We start from the raw sequence: 25,666 nt of genomic DNA, 5'->3' as shown, positions 1-25,666 counted from the left end.
TACCTTCGCTTAATCATCAAGTTGAATTGGACTGGATTAAAATCCTCTGACAGTATTGATTATCCATAGTAGATGGTTTAAACAACTACATTGGACTGTATAAAAATAGACTGACAGTAATCGATCATCCTAGTGGATGCTCTAACAACGAGATTGGACTATATCGAAATAGACCGGCGGGGTCCATATCGATCATCCAGAGTGGATGCTTGAATTAACTAATAACTAGATTTGATTGTATCGAAATAGACTGGTAGGGTCCCTATCGATCATCCACAGTGGATGCTTGAATGAATTAATAACTAGATTTGACTGTATCCAAATAGACTGACAGAGTGTCCATGTCAATCATCCTGAGTGGATGCTTGAATGAATTAATAACTAGATTTGAATGTATCCAAATAGACTGACAAGAGTATCCATATCAATCATCCATAGTAGATAGTTTAATGAATTAATAACTACATTTGAATGTATCAAAATAGACTGACCGAGTCCATATCGATCATCTAGATTGGATGCTTTAATGAATGAATAGCTAGATTTGACTGTATCCAAATAGACTGATAGTGGATGCTTTAAAGAATCAATAACTAGATTTGACTGTATCCAAATAGACGGATAGTGGATGCTTTCATGAACGAATAACTAGATTTGACTGCATCCAAATAGACAGATAGTGGATGCTTTAATGAATGAATAACTAGATTTGACTGCATCCAAATAAACTGATAGTGGATGCTTTCATGATTTAACTAGTGCAAACTCCCGTCGCTTTGCAGACAGTATACGATAATGTGCTCATTTAACAGATAGTATTACCATTTGATAGACCTGTCAGAGGTTCAGTAACTTTTTACCGTGTAGTGTATGCTGTACAAAAGTACTGTACTAGATGGTGTAATGAATTAATAACTAGATTTAAAGGTATAAAAATAGACTGACAAGAGTATCCATATCGATCCTCCATAGTAGATGGTGTAATGAATTAATAACTAGATTTAAAGGTATAAAAATAGACTGACAAGAGTATCCATATCGATCCTCCATAGTAGATGGTGTAATGAATTAATAACTAGATTTAAAGGTATAAAAATAGACTGACAGAGTATCCATATCGATCCTCCATAGTAGATGGTGTAATGAATTAATAACTAGATTTAAAGGTATAAAAATAGACTGACAAGAGTGTCCATAACGATCCTCCATAGCAGATACTGCCAGTTTTAATAAATTTAGAAAGAACACGGACAGACAGAATATGGATATGTTTGCCATGATAGAGAAATAGTAAAAGAAATACTCATTCAAGACTCCCCATATCATACTAAAGCTTTACTATATCGAACTGTTAAACTATACGCTATCGTCCTTTTCGACTACAGTACAGACTGGTACACCGAATACTACTGTAAGTCTTGCATACAGTAGACAGTACTGCACAGTGTACAGTACAGTACTGTACTGTATACTGTAGGACAACCAGCCAGTCGATACGGTACGTCATTATCACTGCAAAATAATCTCTGCAAAATGGTTGCTGCTGTTCATGCAAGATCGAGTCCAGCTGTAAATGGCAAAAGATCGTCTTAATCTTACCTTTAAATATTAGGTTATACAGCGTAGATGAATCGTGACTAGTACACTAGAATTAATGAGGCAAAATGTTAGAGAAATTAGCGACGTGGATCATTAATACTTACATTGGAGAGTATGTGGAAAACTTGAATACAGATCAGCTCTCTATCGGCATTTTAAGTGGTAAGTCAAGGCATGCCCTCATTTTGCCAATGCTACTCGCTTGCTATAGCTTATTCTCTTAATTAAGTTCAACTCATACAGTTGAATTGACATTATGTACAGCGTATATCACAAGCTCAATCAGATGATGTTCACTGGTAATAGATATAGTGTCCACTTCCATATGCTACTACTTCCCTAATCGACATGTATAACTCTAATCCATTAATCTCAACCCATCCTATCAACAATCAATCGGATTTCTTGCATAGATGACAAATTCATACGTAGGATAGACTCTTCCGCGATCGTAGACGAAAAATGCAGCCAGGCAGGGGCAAAGTGAGCTATTAAAATTAAAAAAAAAACAAGACGCCTTTTCTTCCAAAATTGAATTCATGAATTGATGATGAAAGAGGAAGTATTTGAAATGGCTTAGTGATAACAACAGTACAGTATGTCATGGAGGGACAACTTGATAGACTATATTGGTGTTGTGGACATGAAGATGAAATTTTACCTTATCGAGTTTGAACATGCTTTGCTCTATTTACAATCTATTCATTAACAAATAGATGAACAACTTTAACCTTAAATGATGATATGTTTATATTCATATATGTCAAGGTCCATGTACGGAACCGGGCATTCTATAGAATGCCCGGGCAATGTACTAGAAAACGCCCTTTAAATGAAGGCACAGATTTTCAACCTACTTAAAAGCTTGATAGTAATCACGAGTTTATACGATACTCTCACATCAATGTTACAGTATACCTAATACTCCTACATAAGTTTTAATATTGACTCGTATTGACTGTATAAATAGACTTTACTAGTTACTCTATTATATCGCAATAGTACTGCACGTAAGCAAAACATATCGTGCTTTAATTCAAAATGGAACTGAAAGGATCAATGATTATCACAATTAGGTGCCGTCGAGTTGGAAAATTTACCTCTCAGGAAGGATGCTCTGAGAAAATTGGATCTACCTTTGGCTGTTAAATCAGGTGCGCCAAATTGATCTCGCCTCATTTATTATAATTGAAGTATAATTGCTACAAGACTACCTATATACAATAGGTTATCATTTCAGTAGCCTAGTATAGCGATGGATACCGATTTCGATAACGTCAGCATAGAAAAAGAATTAAATGGTGCATATCAAACGCTATACTTCATCTTTAACAGGATTCTTAGGAAAATTAAAGTTAAAAGTACCACTGCGAAGAAGTACTACGAGTTCTTGGGAAATACATATTGAGCAATTGTATATAGTAGCTGGACCTCACTCTGAAGATGAGGTACAAATCTCAATATCTGCTCCACTACATTATAAAATTAGCTAAATTTATCGCTATTTTACGTACTATCGCTAGCCGTATGATGCAGAAGAGGAAAAACAAATTGAAAACAATAGAAAGAGGCAGCAATTAGATGCCATGGAAAGTCAATGGAGGGTAAATATTATTTCACCACAACAACTTCGTGATATTCATACTTTGGTCAGTTCTGGAATCGTTCATTAGTAAATACTTTATAATAATTATTCTCATTTACCAATTAAATTAGGCAAGTCTTACTGCAAATGAGTCAGTGAGTTGGTGGTCAGCTGCAACATCGTTTGCTTCCAGCTTCGTATCAAATTCTCTATTTACAAGCATCATTGAAAATTTACAAGTAAAAATTTCGCATGAATTGTAAACATTTCTGTCAATATTCTTACTGCATAGTCAAAATACCTATACTAATGTCTAGATATTTCTATTTATATATTTACACATGAGTATTGCCTAATAACGAAAGTCTTTAATGTAATCATTGCAGCTTATTAAAGAATCATGGTTAAGTTTCTTGTCTATTGTCTTAGATTGTTATCAGCGATGTCCATATACGTTATGAAGGACCATCTGCTTACAATAATAGGCCTGTGGCATGTGGAATAACAATTTCTAGCTTAAGAGTTCAAGCAGCAAAGAAAGAAGTAACCTTACATTTATACATTACCACGTTAATAATCAACTGATGTCTTTTTAACTTTGAATATGATGTATTTTATCGTAGGATCAAGTCGCCGATGAAGATCCATTAATTGTAAAATCTGTTGCACTAAGCAATCTTGCTATATATTATGACGATGATACTGATCTTTACGGCGATCTTCCTATTATAGAGCTTCAGGTAATCTGCCTAGTAGCTATACCATTAGCGATTTTTATGTCTAATTGACTCTTCTTGATCTTTATTCATTTTAAGGACATTTTGCAAGTCAATGGATTTGGTAAAGAGATTGTAAGGAGATTATCTGTAATAAAGTTTTTTCTACAATCTTGCCGTGTAGTTCATTACTAAGCATATTATGGCAACTTATTTATCTTGCAGAAGCATTGCTATCTTCTAGAACCATTATGTGCGGTCACAAAGTTATCTACGAATAGATCGGAGTTACCTTTGAAATCTCGAAATAAACCAAGATATATTATTGATACTGAACTTAGTAAAATTTCAATAACACTATCATCACATCAGTTACAAAATTTGGTTTATACAATGGATGAAGTGGAAAGAAATAGTATATCAAGAAAATTTAGAAAATGGAAACCAAAAGTTCCCATTAATAAGCAAAGGTTATACTTAATACACATACGTATAATAGATCTCTTAAATCGTATTACTGCATTGATGGAATGATATTGGCATACAATATTTATATCAAAAGTTAACAGATGTATTCTGCTCATTTCAATTAAATAATTAGTGCGAGGAAATGGTGGCAATTTGCCATAACTGTTACTTTGAACGATGTGCGAGAACGCCTACATCGTCGATCACGCTCCTTTGTCATCAAACGTGTTCACAGTCTATTACTGTATATGAATCTGTACAAGCAGCATCTAACTGAATCAAAAGTTGAAGATTATGTTACGGTAAAGAAACGTAAAATCCAATTATTTTATTAATAACTACACGTCTACTTTTTACACTATCACTGGCAATCAGTCTTATATAAGCATACGAAAATGAATTATAATCTTAGGAAGAACGATTAAGGATTGAAGATGAAATGAATATCAACGAGATTATAATTTTGCGCGAATTGGTCATGCAAAAAATTCTCGCTGAGAAATTATTAGAAAAGGTACTTTTTATACTTTAACTATGATGTCGATCAATTAAGTTTGCTGATCTTTATATGATAGATCATTAGGTTTTATGTTATATATCATAGTATCCAGTCAACTGAAAAAATATTGTATGCTCGAATAGGAGATGAACAAAACTACTGACACAGATAGAGCCCCTCTTACTGCTAATCGGTGGTTTCCTGAATGGACTTCATGGGGTAGTAAAAGCGATACCAATTCCAATGAAGTTGAAATCAAAAAAGCTGCAGTTGTATCAAAGCAGCCAATTAAAGACGCTCCCAAAGAAAATGAAGATATTACTGAGTTCGGTTAGTATTATAAGTACAACTTCAACTTATTAGTTATGATCAGTATCAATGCGCCTGTAACCGATCATTTTTCTTCGTAGAAGAAGAATTATTCAATTCCTTCAGTAACACCTCCGTCGATAGTAGTATTTTATATCGTGACCTGATATTCGCATCTATTAACTTCTGCTTGCGGTCTGGATCGGTATTATTTATAAATTCATCAAGTAATACCACTCAAGGTAAAAATTTATCACTTTCATTGAACCACAGGGTAATAGATTGTCTGTAGTTCGTGCTATGCTAACTTTATTCCATTCTTACAAGCCCCCATTTTAACTCCCTGCATTAATCGGGTAATATCACTCAATTAGGATATAAAGCAATTTATCAACCAATTGCTTCTATCGACCTAATGAAAGTTACTGCAAATCTTACGCTTGGACTACGCACTGATTTTATTGATGTCAATATGTCCCTTGGGTCATTAGTAGTAAAAGATATGATTACTAAGGAATCTTTGTTGCCAAACGTAATTTCTCCCGCTCCAAAGGTAAGTATAATGTATGACAATATATCAACAGGATGTAATGATACAATAACGGAACTTTTCATCATTTTAGTTTGATAAAGCGTTGTAAAATACGTATACAGGCTTCTATTATCTGCTAAATTGTCAATGTTTACCGGTAATATTGATTTGCATATGCAGAAGCAGGAAAAATCTACAGAAGATATCTTTCATCTTCAATTTGAACGAAATCCACTTGATGCTAAAGTGGACTATAGGTTATACTATTTTTCTAGATAGATATTCTATAACAGTAGCAATAAATCATAAGAAAATAAAATTGAACTATTTTGTTAACCATCAGACTAAATGCTTAATTTTAAATATACTTTAGGCTACGCGTTCATTCTCAACCGCTAGCTATTGTTTATAACTCTACTGTGATATCGAAGCTGATGAACTTTTTTAACCAGAAGCAAACATCCAGATCTAAGCTTATTACTGATGCTGCTCGTAGCCGTTACGAACATTTAAAAAATCAAACGAAGGAAGAATTGCGGAATACATTTGATCAGCTTTTGCATGGATCTATTAAGGTCTTTTGCTACTTCCAATTTGCTATAAAAGTATGATTGTTCACCAAATATGAAGTATATCACACAGATACTTTATTCAAAACCACTTTTAGACAAAGAAATGGAGTGTATACCTAGATATCTCTGCTCCACAGATTGTGATCCCGGAAAATTTTACTAATGTTAATGCTCCAATCGTAAGTATGACAGGATTAAATGCTTAGTTGAATAGCGACAAGTATTTAAAACTATGTCTATTGATAGTAAGTATTGCTTATGCTTAATTGCATATTATATGGCTATATCTCAGGTTATTCTCGATCTTGGTCATCTGCTATTTCACAACGTTGAAGATTTACCTAATGTAGAGGCAAAATCAGCGGATCTTACCCGCCAGATTTCAAATAATGATGGTAAGTTATACAGGAAAGTATTTACAAATATAATAGATCCTATTTCTATATTGAGAGTACTAAATCATTTGATTGCATTATTTGGATTTAGATTCTTTTTTAACTCCACCATCGACGCCATCAGAGGACGAAGAAGATGCCATATTTAAAAGTATAATTACAAATACTAGCCATATATCATCAATTAGTGATGCCGTTCACGATAAACTATACGAAAGGTACCTTTCAGCGATGTATATTTTTATGCAACATCGATACTTAACCTATTGAATTAATAACTAATTATCGTGTCATACTACACTGTATAGATTCAACTTATTGATGCGTGACTTGCAAATTTCCGTTAATCAACTTGGTAACGATTGGCAAACGTTACTCGTGGAAGATTCTACTGATGCTTATTTAGTAGATAAATTTAGTATTTTATTGTTTATGGAAAGGTTTGTACAATGTAATGTTAATCGTTTTAATAATTAATATGATGTGACTTTTATAATGAAGTGATGTTGTCTGACTAATATACTGTATGATCTATATTAAGACGTCTTTATCCTACCACCGATCCCCAATGGCCTAGCGCAACACTGTCTGGCACATTACCAGAATTGAGGGTACACTTAAATGAAGAAAAGGTAGCCAATTTTTCTCTACTAGATTTTTCTTATTTGAAATTCAAAAGCTGTATTATTCACAGATGCTAATATCGATCTGTGTTGTTACAGCTTATCGCTTTCGTTTCGTGTCTAACTGCTTTGGCGAATAATGATAGCGTTGACTCTCCGATACTGACGTCAACTGGAAAAAGTATAATCATTCTACTTATAGTTCTATTTTAATTTGGGTATAACCAAGCTTTATAGTAAACGTTAATTATTTCTTATTTCATACACGAAACCGAAAATAAAATTGAAACTAGTGTCCGATGACGAATTATCAGCCTACATCAATCCGTCAATTTCTAACGATGTTACTGAAAGTCAACGGTACACACTCTAATATACGTGTTTTTATCGTAATATAGCATTACTTGGCTTTTATAATTAAAAACATACAAGCTGTTATTAAATGTCTTTAACGTTTCTATTCACTTACGTATGATAATGGCTCGTGCAATAATATTAGGATATCCGAAAGTAAAGTACCAGACATCGAAGTAGAACCTGTCAAACCTCAATTTGTTGTAGAATCGAAATTATTGCTAGTAGAATTTCAGATTGAAACGACAACTTTGATAGTTTCTAGCAGAGGTACACAATCATTAGCTCCTAATATCATACATGCTTAAATATTTGTAGTACGATCTATCACTAATAATATCGTATTACGGGAATCGATGTAGGACGAGATATTGCTGAAGTTGAAGTTAAGGGAGTGAAGGCAAACTTTACGAAGTGTCCTTACGATATATCTGTGTCTTTATCAGTGCAACTCTTTTCGGTCTTTGATAGACTTCAGTTGTATGGACCAGACTTTGACACTTTTATTACCTCTAAGAAGACTTCTCTAAATGAAGAAGATGAAAAAGATACTAATAGTCGACTGGAGAGCTTTTCGGACTCTCGAACCCTTATTTCCATTGAATATCAAGCGGTCGACGGAAATTATCCCTCGGAGGGTATTCCTAAAGAAGGTCTAAAAATTGCATCTATCCATTGCAACACTTTGGAAATGATAGGTAATCAAATTCAAAATTACTTGCAAAAAGATCATGGATCACGTAGACTTACAAATTACTTGTTTTACTCCGCTTTCATCATGAGTAAAAGCCCTGTTCTATTTATATTCATCCGTAGCCAACCAAGAACTTATTGTAGAAATAATGGCGTTTATTGATCGTATTTCCTCTGAGATCAATGTCAACATTGCAAAGGAAACCCATACTGATGTTGACAATGACAGCGTCATGAAGGTAAGTTGTTATATTTTTGAATTTCAAATATGTGATATTTAGACAAATTTTTGTAATTTCTTTTCATGGCCGTATCAAAGGTATTATCGTCCAATAAAGTGGACATTATCGTCGATTTTCAAAGCTTAAGCGTGGTGTTAGTACGCGGGATTACTTCAGCTAACAATGCAACCATTGGTCGTAAAGTTGCAATTATTGGTATGAATCGTGCAAGAATCAGTGCGACAATTGGAAGAGAATTAAAATTAGATGGTGCAATAGATGGTCTTACTTGCATAGACCTTACGAATGTTGCAGTTCGTAATTTTGTCTTCTTACTTGGTAGCTTTTCTGAACAATGCGATCTCTCAACTCTTGGTATTGGGGGAGCAAAAGGAGACGCTTTAATTTCGAATTTATTAACGAAAGATTCTAATAATCCAACGAAAGCCTTATCATTTGGAATTATCAAAACAAATGAAATCTATGCTTCGAATGCTATAGATGAGTCATCAAATCAAGATCCATTATCAACGAAAATTGCTCTAACATTGCGCATGGCCTCTGCTCAATATGTACATAAACCGTTATTTATTTCTGAGTTACATTCCTGTATCGGGGAATTTCGAACTTCTACGGAAAACCTTGGCAGGTCAATCCGTTCCGCAGCTAGTGGAGTAGCTAGGAATATTGTTAGTGAAAAACAGACCTTGTCCAATCAACTTGAGTTTTTATCAAACCCTGTAAATAGGAATACTGATTGCTACCAATCTCAAAATGATGCTGATGATCGAGGCAACGTTATTACCGGAGACACGAGCGTCGATTGCGCTTCTTCCAGTAAGGCAAATGTGAATCTCGTTATTGATATGAAAATTCAAAGCCCCGTGATTGTACTACCACGAAGTAACGTTGCTAGTGAAGCTCTTGTTGCACGCCTCGGCGAAATTTCACTACAGAATAAATCGTTAACCGTCTCTCAAGCGGGCCTTAAACAAACTTTAGGAGATCGAATAGTTCTACAAATTGAAAATATCAGTTTATCTGCCGTATATGATTCTGAATCAAAGATCGACACAAAAGAAATGTGTTATAATGGTTATGACATTCTTAAAGATACAACAATTAAATTTGTTATTGATAGATTTATTGATAGTCGTGATATTCTTTCCGAAGATATGAAACTCGCTAATGAGTCTCCATTGCTAAAAGTCACTGGTGAAATCGTTAATCCTTTGCAAGTGACTGTTAACCCTAAAATATATAATCACATTAACGATACGTTACAGAACCTATTAGTAGATCAAGCTGAAAACGATAGTTCTAAGATGCAGATAAATAACAATGAAGAAGAGAAAGGTGAATCATCAGTGTTAATGAATACCTCAAGTACGAATATGAAATTTGAAGCTGGATTTTCGATTCCATGCATATCAATTACCCTCGTCAAGGAAGCTAGCGGCGACGAGATTCCTTTGCTGAACTTTTCCTTGCAAGATTTCAGCATGACTGCTAGTAATACATCTAATTTCATAACTTTCGTGGAAATAAAGCTGTATAGCTTACAAATAGAAGATCTTATGGTTTCAACAAATTCAGAAAGCAGATTTGTTGCCAAATCTCAATCTTCTCATCGGGTGTCTTCTACGCACCTTGATTTAATTGATCCAGTAATTGATGATAATTTATCTAATAAGCTAGAGCGGGATAGCGCCTTAGTTAAAATTAATATTACAATAATAAATGGAAATTCTGGAATTTCTGCTCCTAGATACGATATTGTAAGTTTTTTAATCAATGAAGTTATTCATCAAAGACACTCAACACCGATGCTGTACTACGTTATGAGTAAATTAATTAATTTTTTCCGTTACCATGTGTAGACAAAACGACAAGTGGATATAAACTTCAATTCGCTGGATATGGTAGTCAACCTAGAATCTTGTCTATGCTTACTAGAGTGCTTCCAAAATCAAACAAATAACAACATTTCCGGTACCTTGTTGACTTAATAATGAATTTTCGCTAATTTCTGCAATAAATTTTAGAGTATGTTATTACTAATCGACTGCTTTCCTATTAAAGAGATCGAACTACAGCAAGATTATGATCGAAGGAATATCGCCGATTCTAGCACAGAATTACAGTCTGGTGGATCAGGTAATATGACTGATAATGAAATCAAATTTAAGGTACGATCCTTGACCATCAGGTTAAGCAAGAATGAGTATCAGCTGGCTCAGGCCTGTGTATCAGACTTATGTACGGAAGTTGCATTAAGCCAAGGAAATACTTCTGTGAAAGGACGACTTGGTAACATCGCATTATTAGATTTATCGCCGTCTGGTTCCCTGTATAAAGAAAGGTAATATATATTTTAGACAAAAGTAAGCTAATACTGATACCGAGCTTTATCTTGCAATCATTATGTTACCTTTTTTTTCTTTGACTAGGTTTTCAACTATGGATCATGAAGCCTTAAATTTTGAATTTTTCAGGTTATTAGTAGCATGCTCGAGGATGTCCGGTTTTGGTATTCTTGCTGACAATAAACTTATTTATTTTTTCAGATATGGTAGTGAAGATCCTGACCACTATCGTGATTGTGACATGAAATTAAAACTTCGTGTGTCGTCAGTGCGTTACGTTCATACTCAATTTTTTCAGGATGAGTTAATGGCATTTTTTAATCATTTTACTCATATGGAAGAAGTCTTTAAAAAAATGAGAGAAGCTACGGAAGAAAGCTTGGTATATAGTAGCACTTTCTATAATTTCCAATTTATTATCTTTAATACTAAAGAATCATAATTTCTATAACTTAGCTGGGTGGTAATGAATTGAAACAAAAATCAAGGATGCTAATGAATATGGAAATGGGAAGCCCAGTTATTATTTTGCCTCGTAATCACGATTCTTCTGAATTAATTGTAGCTGACTTAGGCCACTTACGTATAAATAATTGTATCTCTCAATCTTACAATGATGGAACGACATCGAATAGTAAAAACATCTCAAGGCCCTCTTATTCTAATGTCCTGTTGAAGGAATTCTCAATTGATGAAAGCTATCGTAATTGCGTTCTAGACTGTATTAAAATAGAAATTATAGACATGGATTTATATTCTGCAGTAAGAACTGACGACGAAGATAACCGTTTGGGTTTTAAGCATGATGGTGAACGTTATCTTAAGGATAAATGTGCCCTTAATTTAAAGGTCATCAGAAACCTCGATTGTTACACAAGACATGATGGTATGTAGACATAAAAAAATTTTGCATTTCCTAGCGCAATACTCAGTTCGATATTAATTTCTTCAGTACCAGAAAATTCTATCTCTGGAAGCCTATCCACCGCTCATTTCGTACTTGATAAGGTGCAGTTTGATTTGCTAATGGGAGTAATGAATGAAAATTTATCGGCAAGTAATGCCGAGTTAAGGAATCTAAAAATAAGTTCGCCACAAACAGAAGTACAAAGGTCATTCGTAAAGGTAATTTATATTTACAGTAACCACACAAAATTCGTTAGTTCATAAGAACTATTGATGTATGAGAAGTAAATGTTCAATAATTTGGAATTAGGCCAATGCAGACGAAGCTGTTTATATCATGAATCACGTCAAATTTGGCCTTCTTAATCTTCGTATCGAATTTCTAAAGAGCTCTCAAACTGGAAAAGAAAATACACCTAATTCGTTGGCGCTATTCGAGCTGGTTGATTCATGCATCATGTATGATGGATTTTCTGATGAATCAATTACTGTTGATATATCCTGTCATGCAATCATTGCTAACGATACTCGATCGGAAGGTAGATATTAAAGTTTTACTATTAAGATTAACTGTGTAATAAAACCATAGTATTAATGTATTATTCATTAAGAAATAATTTATACACGATTTTTACACTATAGGTAAAAATATTTTTGGCAAAGTGCTCCAACCGTATCCTAATAAGTATGCAGACGAAATTAATACAGTCCAAGCTGAATTAAATTACCGGAAAACACGAACTGCTACAAAATTGCTTATAATTTTCAACGAAGTAAGAATAATATGTATACTGGACTGGTTCAATGAATTGCGATCATTCTTTCAAGCTGAGGATAATGAAATGAAAACAGTGGAACCTATAGGTATTACGTAACGCAATTGATTTGAAAGAATTATGTAGCCGATAGTTAACGAATATTTTGTAATAGCGAAAGCGTATCACACTTTCTGTAGAGGATTCTCTTTCCGCTTCACCTTCAATACCGGATGAACTTGTAGGAACTCCAATTTTATCGATGGGTACAGGAATTTTCACTCGTCGAATGGCCATGAAATATGGAGTATGTTATTCAATAGAACATTTTCGAAAGCCTTAACAATTATAGTTACAACATTAACATCTGTAACGCTAAATATCACCATTTAATAATTAATTCTGTATTAGGATACGCGACCAACTGAAATAAAATTCAATCTGACGGAGACTGAATTAATAGTTGTGGAAGACGCTTCATGTCGTGACACGAACGCAATTATTTTAAAGGTTCGATTTCACTTGAATTACTAAATGTATTTCATTGCGTTGTCATAATGCGGTAAACTCTTAGCTTATGATAGAATACTACAAATAATAATGGTGGGCCATTCGTTTACTATTATAGGGTACAGCAGTTCTTAAATTTTGTCCTCATCTAGCCTCTGAGCGTCCTTTGTCTTGCAGTTTACAAGGTCTCGAAATTTTTTCGTGCAATATGAGCGATATTGACGGTAGCGCTCTCTCGATAGTAGATCCGTTCCAACTGCTGATAGAACTCAATTCTGCAACTGAACTATCGAGTAAAGCCTTTGGCTTAACAGATGCAACCCAGCAGCAGCTACCAGCTCTGGAGGTATAGTTTATCTGATATAATCTCTAATATTATAAGTATACCTTTGCTGCTAGCTAATTCAGTCATTCCTTTTGCTATAGCTATCAGCAACTCCATCATTGAATACACGAGTATCATATCAAGACGTTCAACTTTTTATTACCATTCTAAATACGTTATCAAGAACGAAATTTGGTTCTGAAAGTAAAAAATCTGCAAATGAGGCTCCTAGTTTAAATAAAAAATCTATAATGGACGAAGATCTTACAGAAATAAGTGGTACGAATGCAATCATACGCACATTCCTTATAGTCACAATACTTGACAATTAAAATTTAAATTACTGCTTTTGCAGTTTCGAATTTGGAGAAATTGCTTGCTCTTGGATTTAACAGACAACTATGCATTCAAGCTTTACAACGGACATCAGATCAGTTAGAAGAAGCTTCAAATTGGTTACTCGAACAGGAAGAAAATACTGATAATAGTTCGAGTCGAAGAAATCACGATGGTTCTCCAAGAATCCACCGTAATAGCGAAAGAGCAGATTCAAATACTGGTATTGCAGGAATTAAGGTACTTGCGCTCAGCCTTTTAGCAGATTATCACTTCTACTCGTATAAAAAACTTTTCATGATAACGTTCGAATGTGTATGAAGGTATACTCTCATAAACTAATTTTTACATTTATATACAGATTCGTGTCCCTTATCTTCTCGTGTGTGTTATTGATGATTGCGGTGATCATGACGTACCTCTTTTCGAACTTTCTATCAACGGTAATGTCTAAATTAATATAGTAATAGCCTTAGTTATTGAATCTTCTTAAATAGAGGTTTCACCATATTTTAGATTTAACATTATCTCATGATATGCAATCCTGCAACGGAAGCTATTTTCGTGGAAGTTTATGTGTTGATTACTATAATCGAAGTGTATCCGCATGGGAGCCCGTTATCGAAACTTGGGCGTTAGTATCTGAAATTACTCTCCATACCGTAAGTTTTTCAAATGTTTATGTAAGGATTATAAACATTCTTTTGTAAAAATATAGATATAACATTCAATGGAGAAAGCAAAGATCATCGGAATTACTCAAACCGGAACGTTTTATTGCGAAGATTGAAGGTAAAACGTTAAATTGTTAACGTTCTTATCAAAATAGGTCTTTATCGAAAAATTCGTGGAAACTCGTGTCATACTTTATTAGGAACAACTTCATTAGTAGTTAAATCGTTACAAAATATTCACTAAAATCTTGCCTTTGCCGCGATAGCTAAGCATCGTTTAGACGTAAACGTTACATCGTCTCTTTTGGAAACTATCAAAAACACTCAACAAACCTGGGTGGATGAATTTAACAAGTATTATAATTATAAGGCCATTAATACTGGACTTGCATTTAACAAAATAATTTAATCAGACAATATTTTTTTACAGGTTCAAGTCGGCCATTTCGAATAATCCTGCAACTAATACCAGTAAACAAGTGAAAGAAAATAGAAGACGTGCACCATACATACCGTATATTCTTCGCAATCGTACTGGATGTTCATTACATTTTGCAACAATTACAACAGCGCCGTTATCTTTCAGCAATACTGCCGCTACCTATGGGCAAAGTGGTATTATTAGGAAGCAAGTTACATATGATCAGTCTGAAGATTTAACGTGGATTCCAGTCGGTATTGAGGAAGACATTCCATTTACGTTTGAACATCGCGAAAAATTTAGGCATACCAACACTCATATTGCTAAAGTTCATCAGATTTCCGTTCAAGTTGATGGCTGGAAAATGGTATCTCCGATAACTGTAGATCGCGTGGGTGTCTTTTTCCGGCAAGCTCTACCACAAAATCATCCGGGTACAGATAAGAATAAATCCCCTTCAGCTCGTATCGTTTTCGACGTTACCGTTTTTGGCTCAAAGAAGATTATTACTGTTCGTTCTGCACTACAAATAAAGAATCTCCTACATACACCGATACAATTATTTTTTAAGACACCTACTTATACTGGATTTAAAGGATCACTTGAAATGCCACCACTCGAATCTGGTTCTACTACTTCAGTCCCGCTACAATATTGCATGCATGAACTATATGCTCGGCCGTATCGCTGGGGTACGGCTTATCCTGCAGATAATGTAGTATGGCATTTAGTTCGTAAGGAAGAATCCGTTTGTAACAGGCTTTATAGTTGTAATTGTCAGGATGATAATTCATCCTTTTGGTTCTGTGCCAAGATCAAAAGAGAAAATTATCCACGCGAATATGTCACTTTAGCCTCTTTGGATGGTAGATTACGTCATATTCAGCAGCCGGCTCACACAATCTCCTTTATGCCAGTAGTTGTAGTCGCGAATTTATTACCGTGCAGAATAAAATTTGTCTTAGGTAGCGTAAATGGTGTAGCTGATGTTGGTAAAGAAAAGCCATTATATGAAATGGATCCTTTATCGTCTATGGAATTTGGAGCAACAATTGAAGGATTCGAACAATATTCTTACAGTATTACTATTCCTCCCGGTTGTCGTTCTGGTGCTGGACGTTTAACACTGGTTGATCGTCATCAACGACCGCTAAATCTTAATGTTAAATTATCACTAGTTAATAATTCAACAATAAAAATTTCTGTTTTCTGTAACTATTGGTTTATGAATAAAAGTGGTATCCCACTCGTCTTTAAGCAAGACAACTCAAGCGATGAAGCAGCTGGTCAGTTCCATGAACACGAAATTGCGAGAAATGTAGAGCCTTTATTGTTTTCTTTCAATGATGTAGAAGCCAATAATTTATGTTCAATACGAGTTGGCAAGGAATACGATACTGGAAAGCCTGTATGGAGTGTACGATTCTCACCTGAAGCATCTAGTTATCTATCAGTTCATTCTATTCAAACTGGGGGAAGGCCTGATCAAGTTTACGAAATTGGTATCGATTCCAGGCCGGGATCAGGACGATATAGTGCTACAAGAATTGTTACCTTTACTTGTAGATATCAGCTAGAGAATCGAACTCATCATAAATTAGCCTATGTTCAACAATATGTAACAACGAATACAAAGTCAATTAATCCTGATGCAACTCTGTATGCACTGCCTGGATGTGTTACGCTTTTTCATTGGCCACGACTAGATCTTGATCGATTACTAGCTATTAAAGCTGAAGACGTAAATGGGTGCAGGTGGTCTGGTGGCTTTCGAATTGACAAAATGGACTCATTTCAGATCTTTATGAGAGTTGATGATAATAAACCATTATTTTTGCGAGTGGAAATTCTGCAGAGTGGCGCTTCTATACGTGTTCTGTTTAGTGAAGCAAGTGAACTGTTGCCTCCGTACAGAATCGATAACATGGCTGAAGTGTCAATATTATTTCATCAATCCTGTAGAAGTGATTTACAGACTACTCTCATGCCACATTGTACGATGCCTTATGCTACTGATGAACCAATGTTTAAACCAGAGCTAGTAGTTAGTGTACCTACTGGATCAGAGGAAAAGATTAATTTACAAAAAGTAGGCGAAGAGCGTCGTTTATATTACGATAACTGCATTTACTTGACTGCTAAACAGTTTGCGAATCTTCCACAAAAAGGATCAAAATCAAAGGATTTCATAGAAAATATGGCCTTAGTATTAGATGCTCCTTTTCCCAGAGATACAACAGTCTATTTTAGGTCTAAAATAAACGAAAGAAAATCGCAATTGTGGCGGATGACGAGTGCTGGCAGATTATGCAATGAAGGATCAATTTTATCAAATAAAAAATCCACAGGGCTTAATATTGGATTAGTCCTTGATGCAAAGGAGAGCAAGATGAAAAATTGCTTTCAGTTATTTCTTAATCGGCCTGACGAACGAAGGGTGGACACACAAACGTGGCATTTCACCAAAGAAGGTCAATTAGCTTGTCGTTTGCCAGGATTAGTAGTGCAAGCTTTTGGAGGGTCTTTGCAACTAAAACATGGGTGTCTAGCGGTGCTAGATCTTGCTACAAACTTTCCACACAAAGACTTGGATAGTGGTAAAGAGAAACCTAATGATCAGATTATTGTCCCCGTAAAAGTAAGACCGGGATCAGGAATGTTATCAATGGTTGTGATAAGTGAGGGGCCGACGCGTGTTTTGCGAATATCAGATTTCCCAATTCAAATGAACCGAATAAAGTCTGTGCCAACTGAAATGAATGAAAGCAAAAGCAGCTCGATAGAACAAAACGCACACAAATCGCTTATTTACGGCACATCCGATACAGTAACAAACAAGAGTGAGTTTGAAATTCACTTATTTTTAGCCGGCGGTATTGGAGTATCTATGGTAACATCTCTTCCAGAGGAATTACTTTTCCTTAGTCTAACTGGAATTGAAATTAGTTATATACATACATCGGCGTCTCGAACAGCGGAAATTAATATTCAGCATATACAAATTGACAATCAGTTAGAAAATGTAATGCATCCTGTAACTTTTTATATTACGCCTCCTGGCAGTAAGGATGACGAACAATATGGACAACCAGCTCTACATTTAGCAGTCGTAATGTTACCTAGCCATTTCGATAATGTACACAACATTAAGGTATTTTATTTCTGTTTACAGTATAAACAGTCTACAAGTATTACCATGATTCTGACGAGGTAATCTGTAATTATATTTATAGCGCTTGCATTTTGGATTGAAACCGATCGCCTTAAATATCGATGAATTATTGCTGCTAAAATTCCTTCAAATGATTGGCTATCCGAAAGCAATAAAACACGATAGCTTTGCTAGTGAAGCTGGTTTCGATTTTCAAGGGTAAATAGCCATCATAGATCTTTTACTTCTGCATATGCTTACCCTAATTAATCCGACTGACGTTATGTGTATCTGCCTCCTAATATTCATAGATCAAGGTATGCTATTGCCGATAATGTTGTACAGTTTTACTTTAACATGATTCGAATACCTGAAATCAAAGTCGGCATCAGTGTTTCAACTGCGAGTAAACTGAGTAATGAATTAAGAAAAATGCGAAGCCAACTAGGATTATTCCTCATGAAACTTGAAAATGCACAAATTGAACTTAGTGAGTACTACTCTCATACAGTTCAATTTTTTGGTTTATGACTCCAATGATATTTTAAATACTTTTGGGCTACAATAATATGCAATCTAAACAACATATTTATTTTAATTATAGGTGAATACAATCGTCATCATTTGATAAATGAAAGCGACAGGATTTTTGACGATTTAAAAAGACATTATTTACAGGTGCGTTCCTATAATTAATTTCATAATCGCCCTTACAATCTCCTGGAATTGTAATTATAAATTACTAATTTGTTACTATTCAATTATTTATTGTAGGAAGTCATACGTCAATCATTGAGAATCTTTGGCGCTGTAGATTTCCTCGGTAATCCTATTGGTCTATATAAAGATGTTGCTTCCGGTTTATCTGAGCTTGTAATTGACCAAGATCTTGTAGGTTTCTTATCGAAAGTTACTCATGGTATTTCGGACTCAACATCCAAGGTTTATTATAATTATTTAAGTGGCAATAAATTCTTAAGCATTCACATGACTATTCTTATTGGTATTTTTGCAGATTGCCGATAATATTTCAAGTCGCTTAGCTTCCGTTGACAGCAATTTTAAGGATAGACGTGAAAAAATAAGACTAGAGCATGCGCGTGGAGGAGGATCAGAGCAGTTTAAGGCTGGCATAAAAGGATTTGGCGCTGGCTTAAGTGGTGTAACTAGTGTCATAACTGAATCAATTGAAGGAGCTGCCACTAAGGGATTTTCTGTAGGAATACATAAGCTACGAAAATTTTATTAATTTATTGTAGCTTTTATTTATTTATTGTAATGATTGTTATTCGTTATACGTTGATAATATACATAGGGTTTTATCAGTGGTCTAGGGAAGGGGATAGTTGGATCCCTAGCCAAGCCCGCTGCTGGAGTATTGGATCTGGCAGCTGGAACAGCAGCTTATCTTAGAGATACTTCATCGTCTTCCGATTCCAGTCATCGAATTAAGAGGTGCCGACCTAGACGCGTGTGTATGGGACCTGGTGGAACCTTGCCGAGATACTCAGCTCGTGATGCGCTTGGTCAAGACTATTTGCATGAAATTTCAGATTGTAAAAATTCCGAAAGGTAGGCGATTATTTAAAACAATATCATATAAAGAGCGATTTATAGTTGGATCGACTAATAGATGCGAACAATTTTTTATCGAATTTAGATATCTTGCCTTTGAAAACTTTAATGAAGACTTGAGTGGGCAAATTAGAGCTGTTATATCAACGAAACGAATTTATATCGTCAAACCTGGTCCTCCATCGGATGAGTCAATAATAAAAACTATTGAATTGAAGGATGTGATTAGTTGTCAATATTTAGTCAGTGGCAATAATTATGCCATCGAAATATGTTATAAAGGAGATTACTCTAAGGCTTACGCATATACTAGTGGAGAAGAATACAGTAAACCACAATTCAGATGTTCTGATGAGCGTTGCGCTCAAAGAGTAAGTATACTCTTCTACTTAGGCCTAAATATTTAATTATGTGACTGTTAAAAACCCCTATTAATTCATAGAAATCAATAAGTTAATTTGGTACAGTAGTGGTTTTTCATTATTATCCGAAAACTTAAGTTACTTGGTATCGATATTATATAATTTATAACATTAGTTAAAGTAGCTTCTTTTCTATTTATACTATTGCATCTGAGGTATTTTAGGTTTTAGATTAACGTAGACTTAACCAGACCTGTTGTATACTTCATAAACTAATTATTTATGATGCTCTACTTATTCCTATAGATTTGCCGACAAATTCTGTACGCGATGAATATATACAACGAAGAAAAGCTTTCATTAATTAATGATGTCGATGAAGATGAAGAATACGAAACCTATCACTATTAAAAGACTATAAATTTTTTGAATGTTGCATTTCTACTATAAACCGTGCTAATTTTATGGTTTAATAATTAAATGTCGTAAATATTCTTGACCCAATTGTAATTGGATCTATAAAAATGTTCAAGTTAGTTACATTTGTACATATTACAGTGCTGCAGCAAACCCGCACAAAGACGCAATATTTTCGTTACAATTATAGTATATAACGGCAAATCAGTAAACATTTATATAACTTTGTAAACTTATTATAATACTGTAATTGTATTGCAAATTGCTAAGTATTTGCCGTAATATCGAATTATCTTCTACTTTTATCCCAAATGTTAAACTGATATTATTTAAAACCAATTGTTCAGTTTACACGTACAATATATCATGGCATGCACAGATATTATTAGTAAAATGATTAGCCAATCGACTAAAGTCTCCATTTATTTATATTGCCGCATTCTATATTCGAAAGGATTTAAATCGACTCTCATGTACAATACATTTGTGTATTATACATACAGTTACTTTATGAACTGTCGGTTGGATTTTTTAATATTTTCTGTGATTATAAAGCAATGAGATCATCTCTATGGCTTTATGGAATTGTTTATTTTGATTAACAATTTGATTTTATATCGTAATCTTTTATGTACTGTGAAATTATAATTATAACCTGCGTTGTATATCTATGAAATTAAACTAATCACTTTATGATGCCTTGTTTCGTACATAGATAATAAATAGAATAGAAACTGTACTTTTTTTCTGCCTTTTTGCTGTTACGCATTAGTACTTTTGGTCTTGATGTTGTTACTTTACAATTTAAGAAATAGCTTTAAAACATGATTTCGAATATGAATGAAAGGATTAGAGATCGTTTATTTTAATGCCAGCAAAAATTAACAGATACAGCAATATCCAATTAGAATCTTATTAATTATAGAAACTAAATGCTAACTGCCATTTAATAGCCATGCAACATATACATATAATTATCATAACTTAAATTTCTACTATATTGAGATGTAATATATTGCAATTGCTTAGTTATCGATATATTTTGTTATAAGCGAGATTAATATTGGCTTCCAAAAGCAAATTTCAAAGTAGGAATTACGCTCTAACTAGGTAGCTATTGGAGAAGTCTTTCGTTCTTATCGATAATTCTATTTCGTTTAACTCTATAGAAGGACTTTTAATGATAGAATTAGCGTAAAATATATGACTAATTTACTAAAGTAGCTTCAGGTTACAACATGTGTATATTCGAAACAGTATATAGCGATTGACTTGGCTGCAGTGCCATTAGGTTATAAAATTTTTTAACCTTCAGCTTATGTTAAGTGACGAAAGTAATGCGTTCGTTCCTTTTTCGTTTTAACAGGATAGAATAAAAAAATAAAAACAAACTTCTTGCTGATAGGTTTGACTTATTCTACCATATTTTAATTAATAGAATGTTTATCACCTGGACAACATCACATACAATTCAAGATATTTTCTCAATTATTTTGGAGTACCATATACAATTGCTAGATTTTCTCTATGAAATTTCGATAACATTGCAATTGATTATATTTGTTAATGAAGACTGTAAATTATTACAGATTAGTTATAACATTTTGTAATGAAGACTGAATTGGTACAGATATATATACATATAATGAAGATCTGCCCCATCCGAATCAAAGTATGCCATCAACTTTCTACTGTTCTGTATAAAATAATAAAATATACCTGCCAATCCAGAATTTGTAAACACATATGATATTACTCTCCTTAAAAGCAAATTGAATATTCTGTGCATAGCTTCATGAATGCATTAATTCCAACGTCAAATTGAACGGAACATGACAGCAAAATAAAACAAAACAGGGCATGTATTTATGACTATTACACAACGATTTGTAAATCTCATTTAAATTTTCTAAAAAAAGCATCTTAAAATAAAATCAGCTTAAAGAATAAAGAATAATTCTGATATTATCTCAATATCGTTCTACAGGTACTTTAGCCAAAGACATAATTCACAATAATGTTAGATAATGCATCATAAAAGCACTTATGTTATAGCATATCATTACATAATACGATACAATTAATGAACAAAGTCGCTGTCAATGTCCTTGAAATGTTTTCATTGCATCATGCATTCCAACAAAAGTCAACAATTCATTGAGTGCTGGAACAGGTAGTATGCTGTAAAGACAAATTAATGCAATATATCACTGCCTCGTTAATGTTAACGTTTTACGGTAACGTTAATTTATTAATTCAATTTAGTACACGCATTATGAACTCATGTTTCCATCTCAAATTACCTTTTTAGGACGGTACCCAAATACAATAATTTCGGTAGAGTAACATATTGCTTGTTTCGACGAATTCCATCAATTATATATTTTGCAGCATCATCGGCCTTAATGGCAGTGAATAACGTAGGAAATCTGTGGTATTACCATAGGTGTATATCAAAAAACATAGTGAGTAAGAATCTAATTTGACAAAAGTTTCAAATTTATTCTAATTACGAGTATGAAGCAATACGTAAGAATACGTATGTATATCTAATCCACTTAAAGTTAGAGGTATCTTTACTTAAATATTTTAAACTTTGCTCTTCACGTGATATGATTAAGCACATCTATTCAGTTTATATTTTTGTTCATTTCGCTCACCGACTGTATTATTACTTGTCTATAACAGCCATTATATACGTATAATAACGAAACAACAACTAACAATTACTCGATAAATTGAGAGCTTACCTTATAGTAATACCATGAAATAAACCAGTATCCATGAGGAAGGGACAAACACATGTGCAATGTACACCATCAAATTTTGATATCCATAATTCATCTCTTAATGAATCGACAAGAGCAAGTACTGCAAACTTAGAACAGCAATAGTCAACTAGACCAGCTGCACCAATAAATCCGAGTTGAGATGCGATCCCAACGATATGACCGTGATTTTTTGCCATCATGGAAGGCAAGAAAGCTTTAATTGTCTGCAATATTCATTTAAAAATGATAATGTTATTCTATCATTAATTTGATGTAACTACTATACAGGTTGATAGTGGCCGATATTAAATTAAATAATGTAATTGGCGTAGTCAATGGAATCGAATGAAAATAATCAATTTTACTATGGACTTTAGTGATTGCACCGCGAGCATTTATGTCCTTATCATCGTTGGTATAGTCAATAAGAAACTAAACTAAAATAACAAGATTCCTATTGACTTTAGTGGACTACAATTGAAAGGCCGTAACTAGATAATAATTTCATCAGCCATAGCTATGAATCGGTAAATGCGTATATTTTAAGTGTAAGCTTAGCCTTCGTTGTAGCCACCTAATCGTAAAAGTCCACCGGGTTGCCATCCTTATTCTATCCTACTATAATGTAATAATGTTCATGCTACTTAAGTGTAAAAAGTCTAGCGCAAAATAACTAAACGCTGAGAATTAAAAATACTGATTATAAACAACATCGTTACAATGATATGCAGCGAACTAATTACATTATTGCAACCCAATACTTATACATGCAATGGAAGGCTATCTTTAACTTTTCGACAGCTATGTCGTTAACAAAGTTTACAATAATGTCATTATTAGTGTAACTATTTGCTACTAATTGACAGTATCAGATCGACATAGCCAACCACAACTGCTGATGGCTACGTTGATATCTAAAAATGTCAATTTGGTAAGCGATTATCGAAGCATATCTTGATCATTACCTAATTAATATATTTTACTGCATGATCACTGATAATCTAGTTCAATTTAATCACATATCACTCAAGACTAGATGAATTGAACGAATAATCTGAAATCACTAGCAAGTTATGCGAATACTTCCATTCATGATGTAGCTACACCGGTACAAGATGTAGCTGTAATCAATTGATTTATAGCTACTAGGCAAGTTCTAATACAGTATCATTGATTATGACGCAATCTTAAGGAATTAATAAGACTAGTACGACCTAACCATAACCAATCTTGATATTTGGTTAGATCAACCTACCCAAAAATGGGAAACCATATTGACATTTAAAGTTTTTTCAATTTTACTATCACAGCTGTTGATTAAAGTTTTACCATTGACCACACCAGCATTATTAATTAGCAGAGATACAGGTCCAATGTCAGTCAGGACAGCTTCTGCAGTTGCATAAACAGCTTCTTTATTTGTAATATCGATCTATTGAAAGTGATGATCAAAAAGAAAGAAAGGACAATTAGTAGTGCGTCTTGAGGCGATACTTATGGTCAACTAAGTAGAGAAACATTACTATTTCACGTTTAAAAATTAGATTAATTAATTAATCAATTATTTTTGAAGGCTAGAATATCTTTTACAATACTGTAGAGGCGTTTTTGTATCTATGTAACACTATTTTGCAGTCAGTCAGCCAACGCCTTCTTTACGTATGCTATCCATCATACCGTTCCTGTACACGTGTGAACGGTATCATGGTAAAGTAATACAGAGCTATAAGGTATAGAATTATTACTCCTATCTTTATCTATCAATACTTTATCGAAAGAATAACATCTGCAAGATGACAACTTGGCTACGATTTGGATTATATTGATCAAGTAGAGCGATAACATTTGGCTTGAAAGTGTACTGTATCGAGTGCATCAAGATAGGAGTAGTTGGGAGAAAGTGGTCAACTTGATCGTAAAGACTACCATTCAAAAAATAATAATATCTGATGTACAGTAGCCGATTTTTATGCAGATTAGACAACTACTACTGTAACCTTTACACAGTGCTGTATATATAGATAGAGAATTCACGATAGCTGCAAGATATCAACCTGGCTATAACATTAGGATTGATTGATTGATCAAGTATTGTTGTAATATTAGACTAGTTGGGAAATATGTGCGCAACATGATCGCCAAGATTAACTAGCCATTGAATACTACAGCGATGACTGATGTACAGTAGTCGATTTCTAGGCGAATGGGACAATTAGAAATATTCATTTTGCTGTTACTTTTACCGTATAATCATAAGCTATTCCACCAGAATTACGTATATCACAAGCAACAGATTGATTGGCGGCTGAATCGATATCCCAAATGACCACAATAGCACCCAATTTACTTGTTTCTAAAGCCAAAGCTTTACCTAATCCTCTACCAGCCCCTGTAATGACTATAATTTCATTGTGGAGAGATTTCGGACGAATTGGGAATACCCATTGCCAGATCGATCTCAAAATTTCAGCAATGCAATGAAGGCAGACAAAAAAGAAAGCAATGGATATACTTAAATAAGATCGAACCAT

General features: G+C 34.0%; 2 protein-coding genes across 2 annotated transcripts; one reads left to right on the top strand and one right to left on the bottom strand.

Moving 5' to 3' along the window:
• Nucleotides 1-1,664: 1,664 nt before the first annotated feature.
• TRIADDRAFT_57473 (uncharacterized protein) lies at nt 1,665-20,358 on the top strand (the record flags this gene model as incomplete). Its single annotated transcript, XM_002113701.1, has 48 exons — nt 1,665-1,761; nt 2,676-2,753; nt 2,935-3,047; nt 3,123-3,248; nt 3,316-3,423; nt 3,614-3,727; nt 3,808-3,924; nt 4,000-4,035; nt 4,126-4,370; nt 4,502-4,670; nt 4,781-4,882; nt 5,011-5,197; nt 5,551-5,729; nt 5,889-5,965; nt 6,082-6,313; nt 6,376-6,459; nt 6,573-6,675; nt 6,767-6,893; nt 6,984-7,115; nt 7,798-7,922; nt 8,015-8,350; nt 8,469-8,584; nt 8,665-10,344; nt 10,612-10,928; nt 11,017-11,061; nt 11,134-11,314; nt 11,389-11,818; nt 11,885-12,057; nt 12,149-12,377; nt 12,481-12,702; nt 12,839-12,900; nt 13,005-13,103; nt 13,222-13,449; nt 13,530-13,707; nt 13,784-14,004; nt 14,126-14,207; nt 14,281-14,398; nt 14,483-14,556; nt 14,705-14,792; nt 14,869-18,010; nt 18,093-18,229; nt 18,322-18,500; nt 18,615-18,688; nt 18,785-18,952; nt 19,026-19,226; nt 19,326-19,582; nt 19,671-19,956; nt 20,254-20,358. The coding sequence occupies 48 exons, from the start codon at nt 1,665-1,667 to the stop codon at nt 20,356-20,358; spliced, it is 11,979 nt and encodes a 3,992-aa protein (XP_002113737.1).
• A 2,105-nt stretch (nt 20,359-22,463) lies between these two features.
• TRIADDRAFT_26937 (uncharacterized protein) lies at nt 22,464-25,666 on the bottom strand (the record flags this gene model as incomplete). The annotated part of the gene is made up of 5 exons (XM_002113341.1): nt 22,464-22,545; nt 22,668-22,793; nt 23,115-23,359; nt 24,391-24,567; nt 25,379-25,666. 5 exons carry the CDS (start codon nt 25,664-25,666, stop codon nt 22,464-22,466), a joined length of 918 nt encoding a protein of 305 aa, XP_002113377.1.

Source organism: Trichoplax adhaerens, genomic scaffold (assembly GCF_000150275.1).
Source record: "Trichoplax adhaerens TRIADscaffold_6 genomic scaffold, whole genome shotgun sequence".
Classification (NCBI taxonomy): Eukaryota; Metazoa; Placozoa; class Uniplacotomia; order Trichoplacea; family Trichoplacidae; genus Trichoplax; species Trichoplax adhaerens.
The sequence above is the reverse complement of the archived record's forward strand: the minus strand, read 5'-3'. Positions and strand labels throughout refer to the sequence as shown.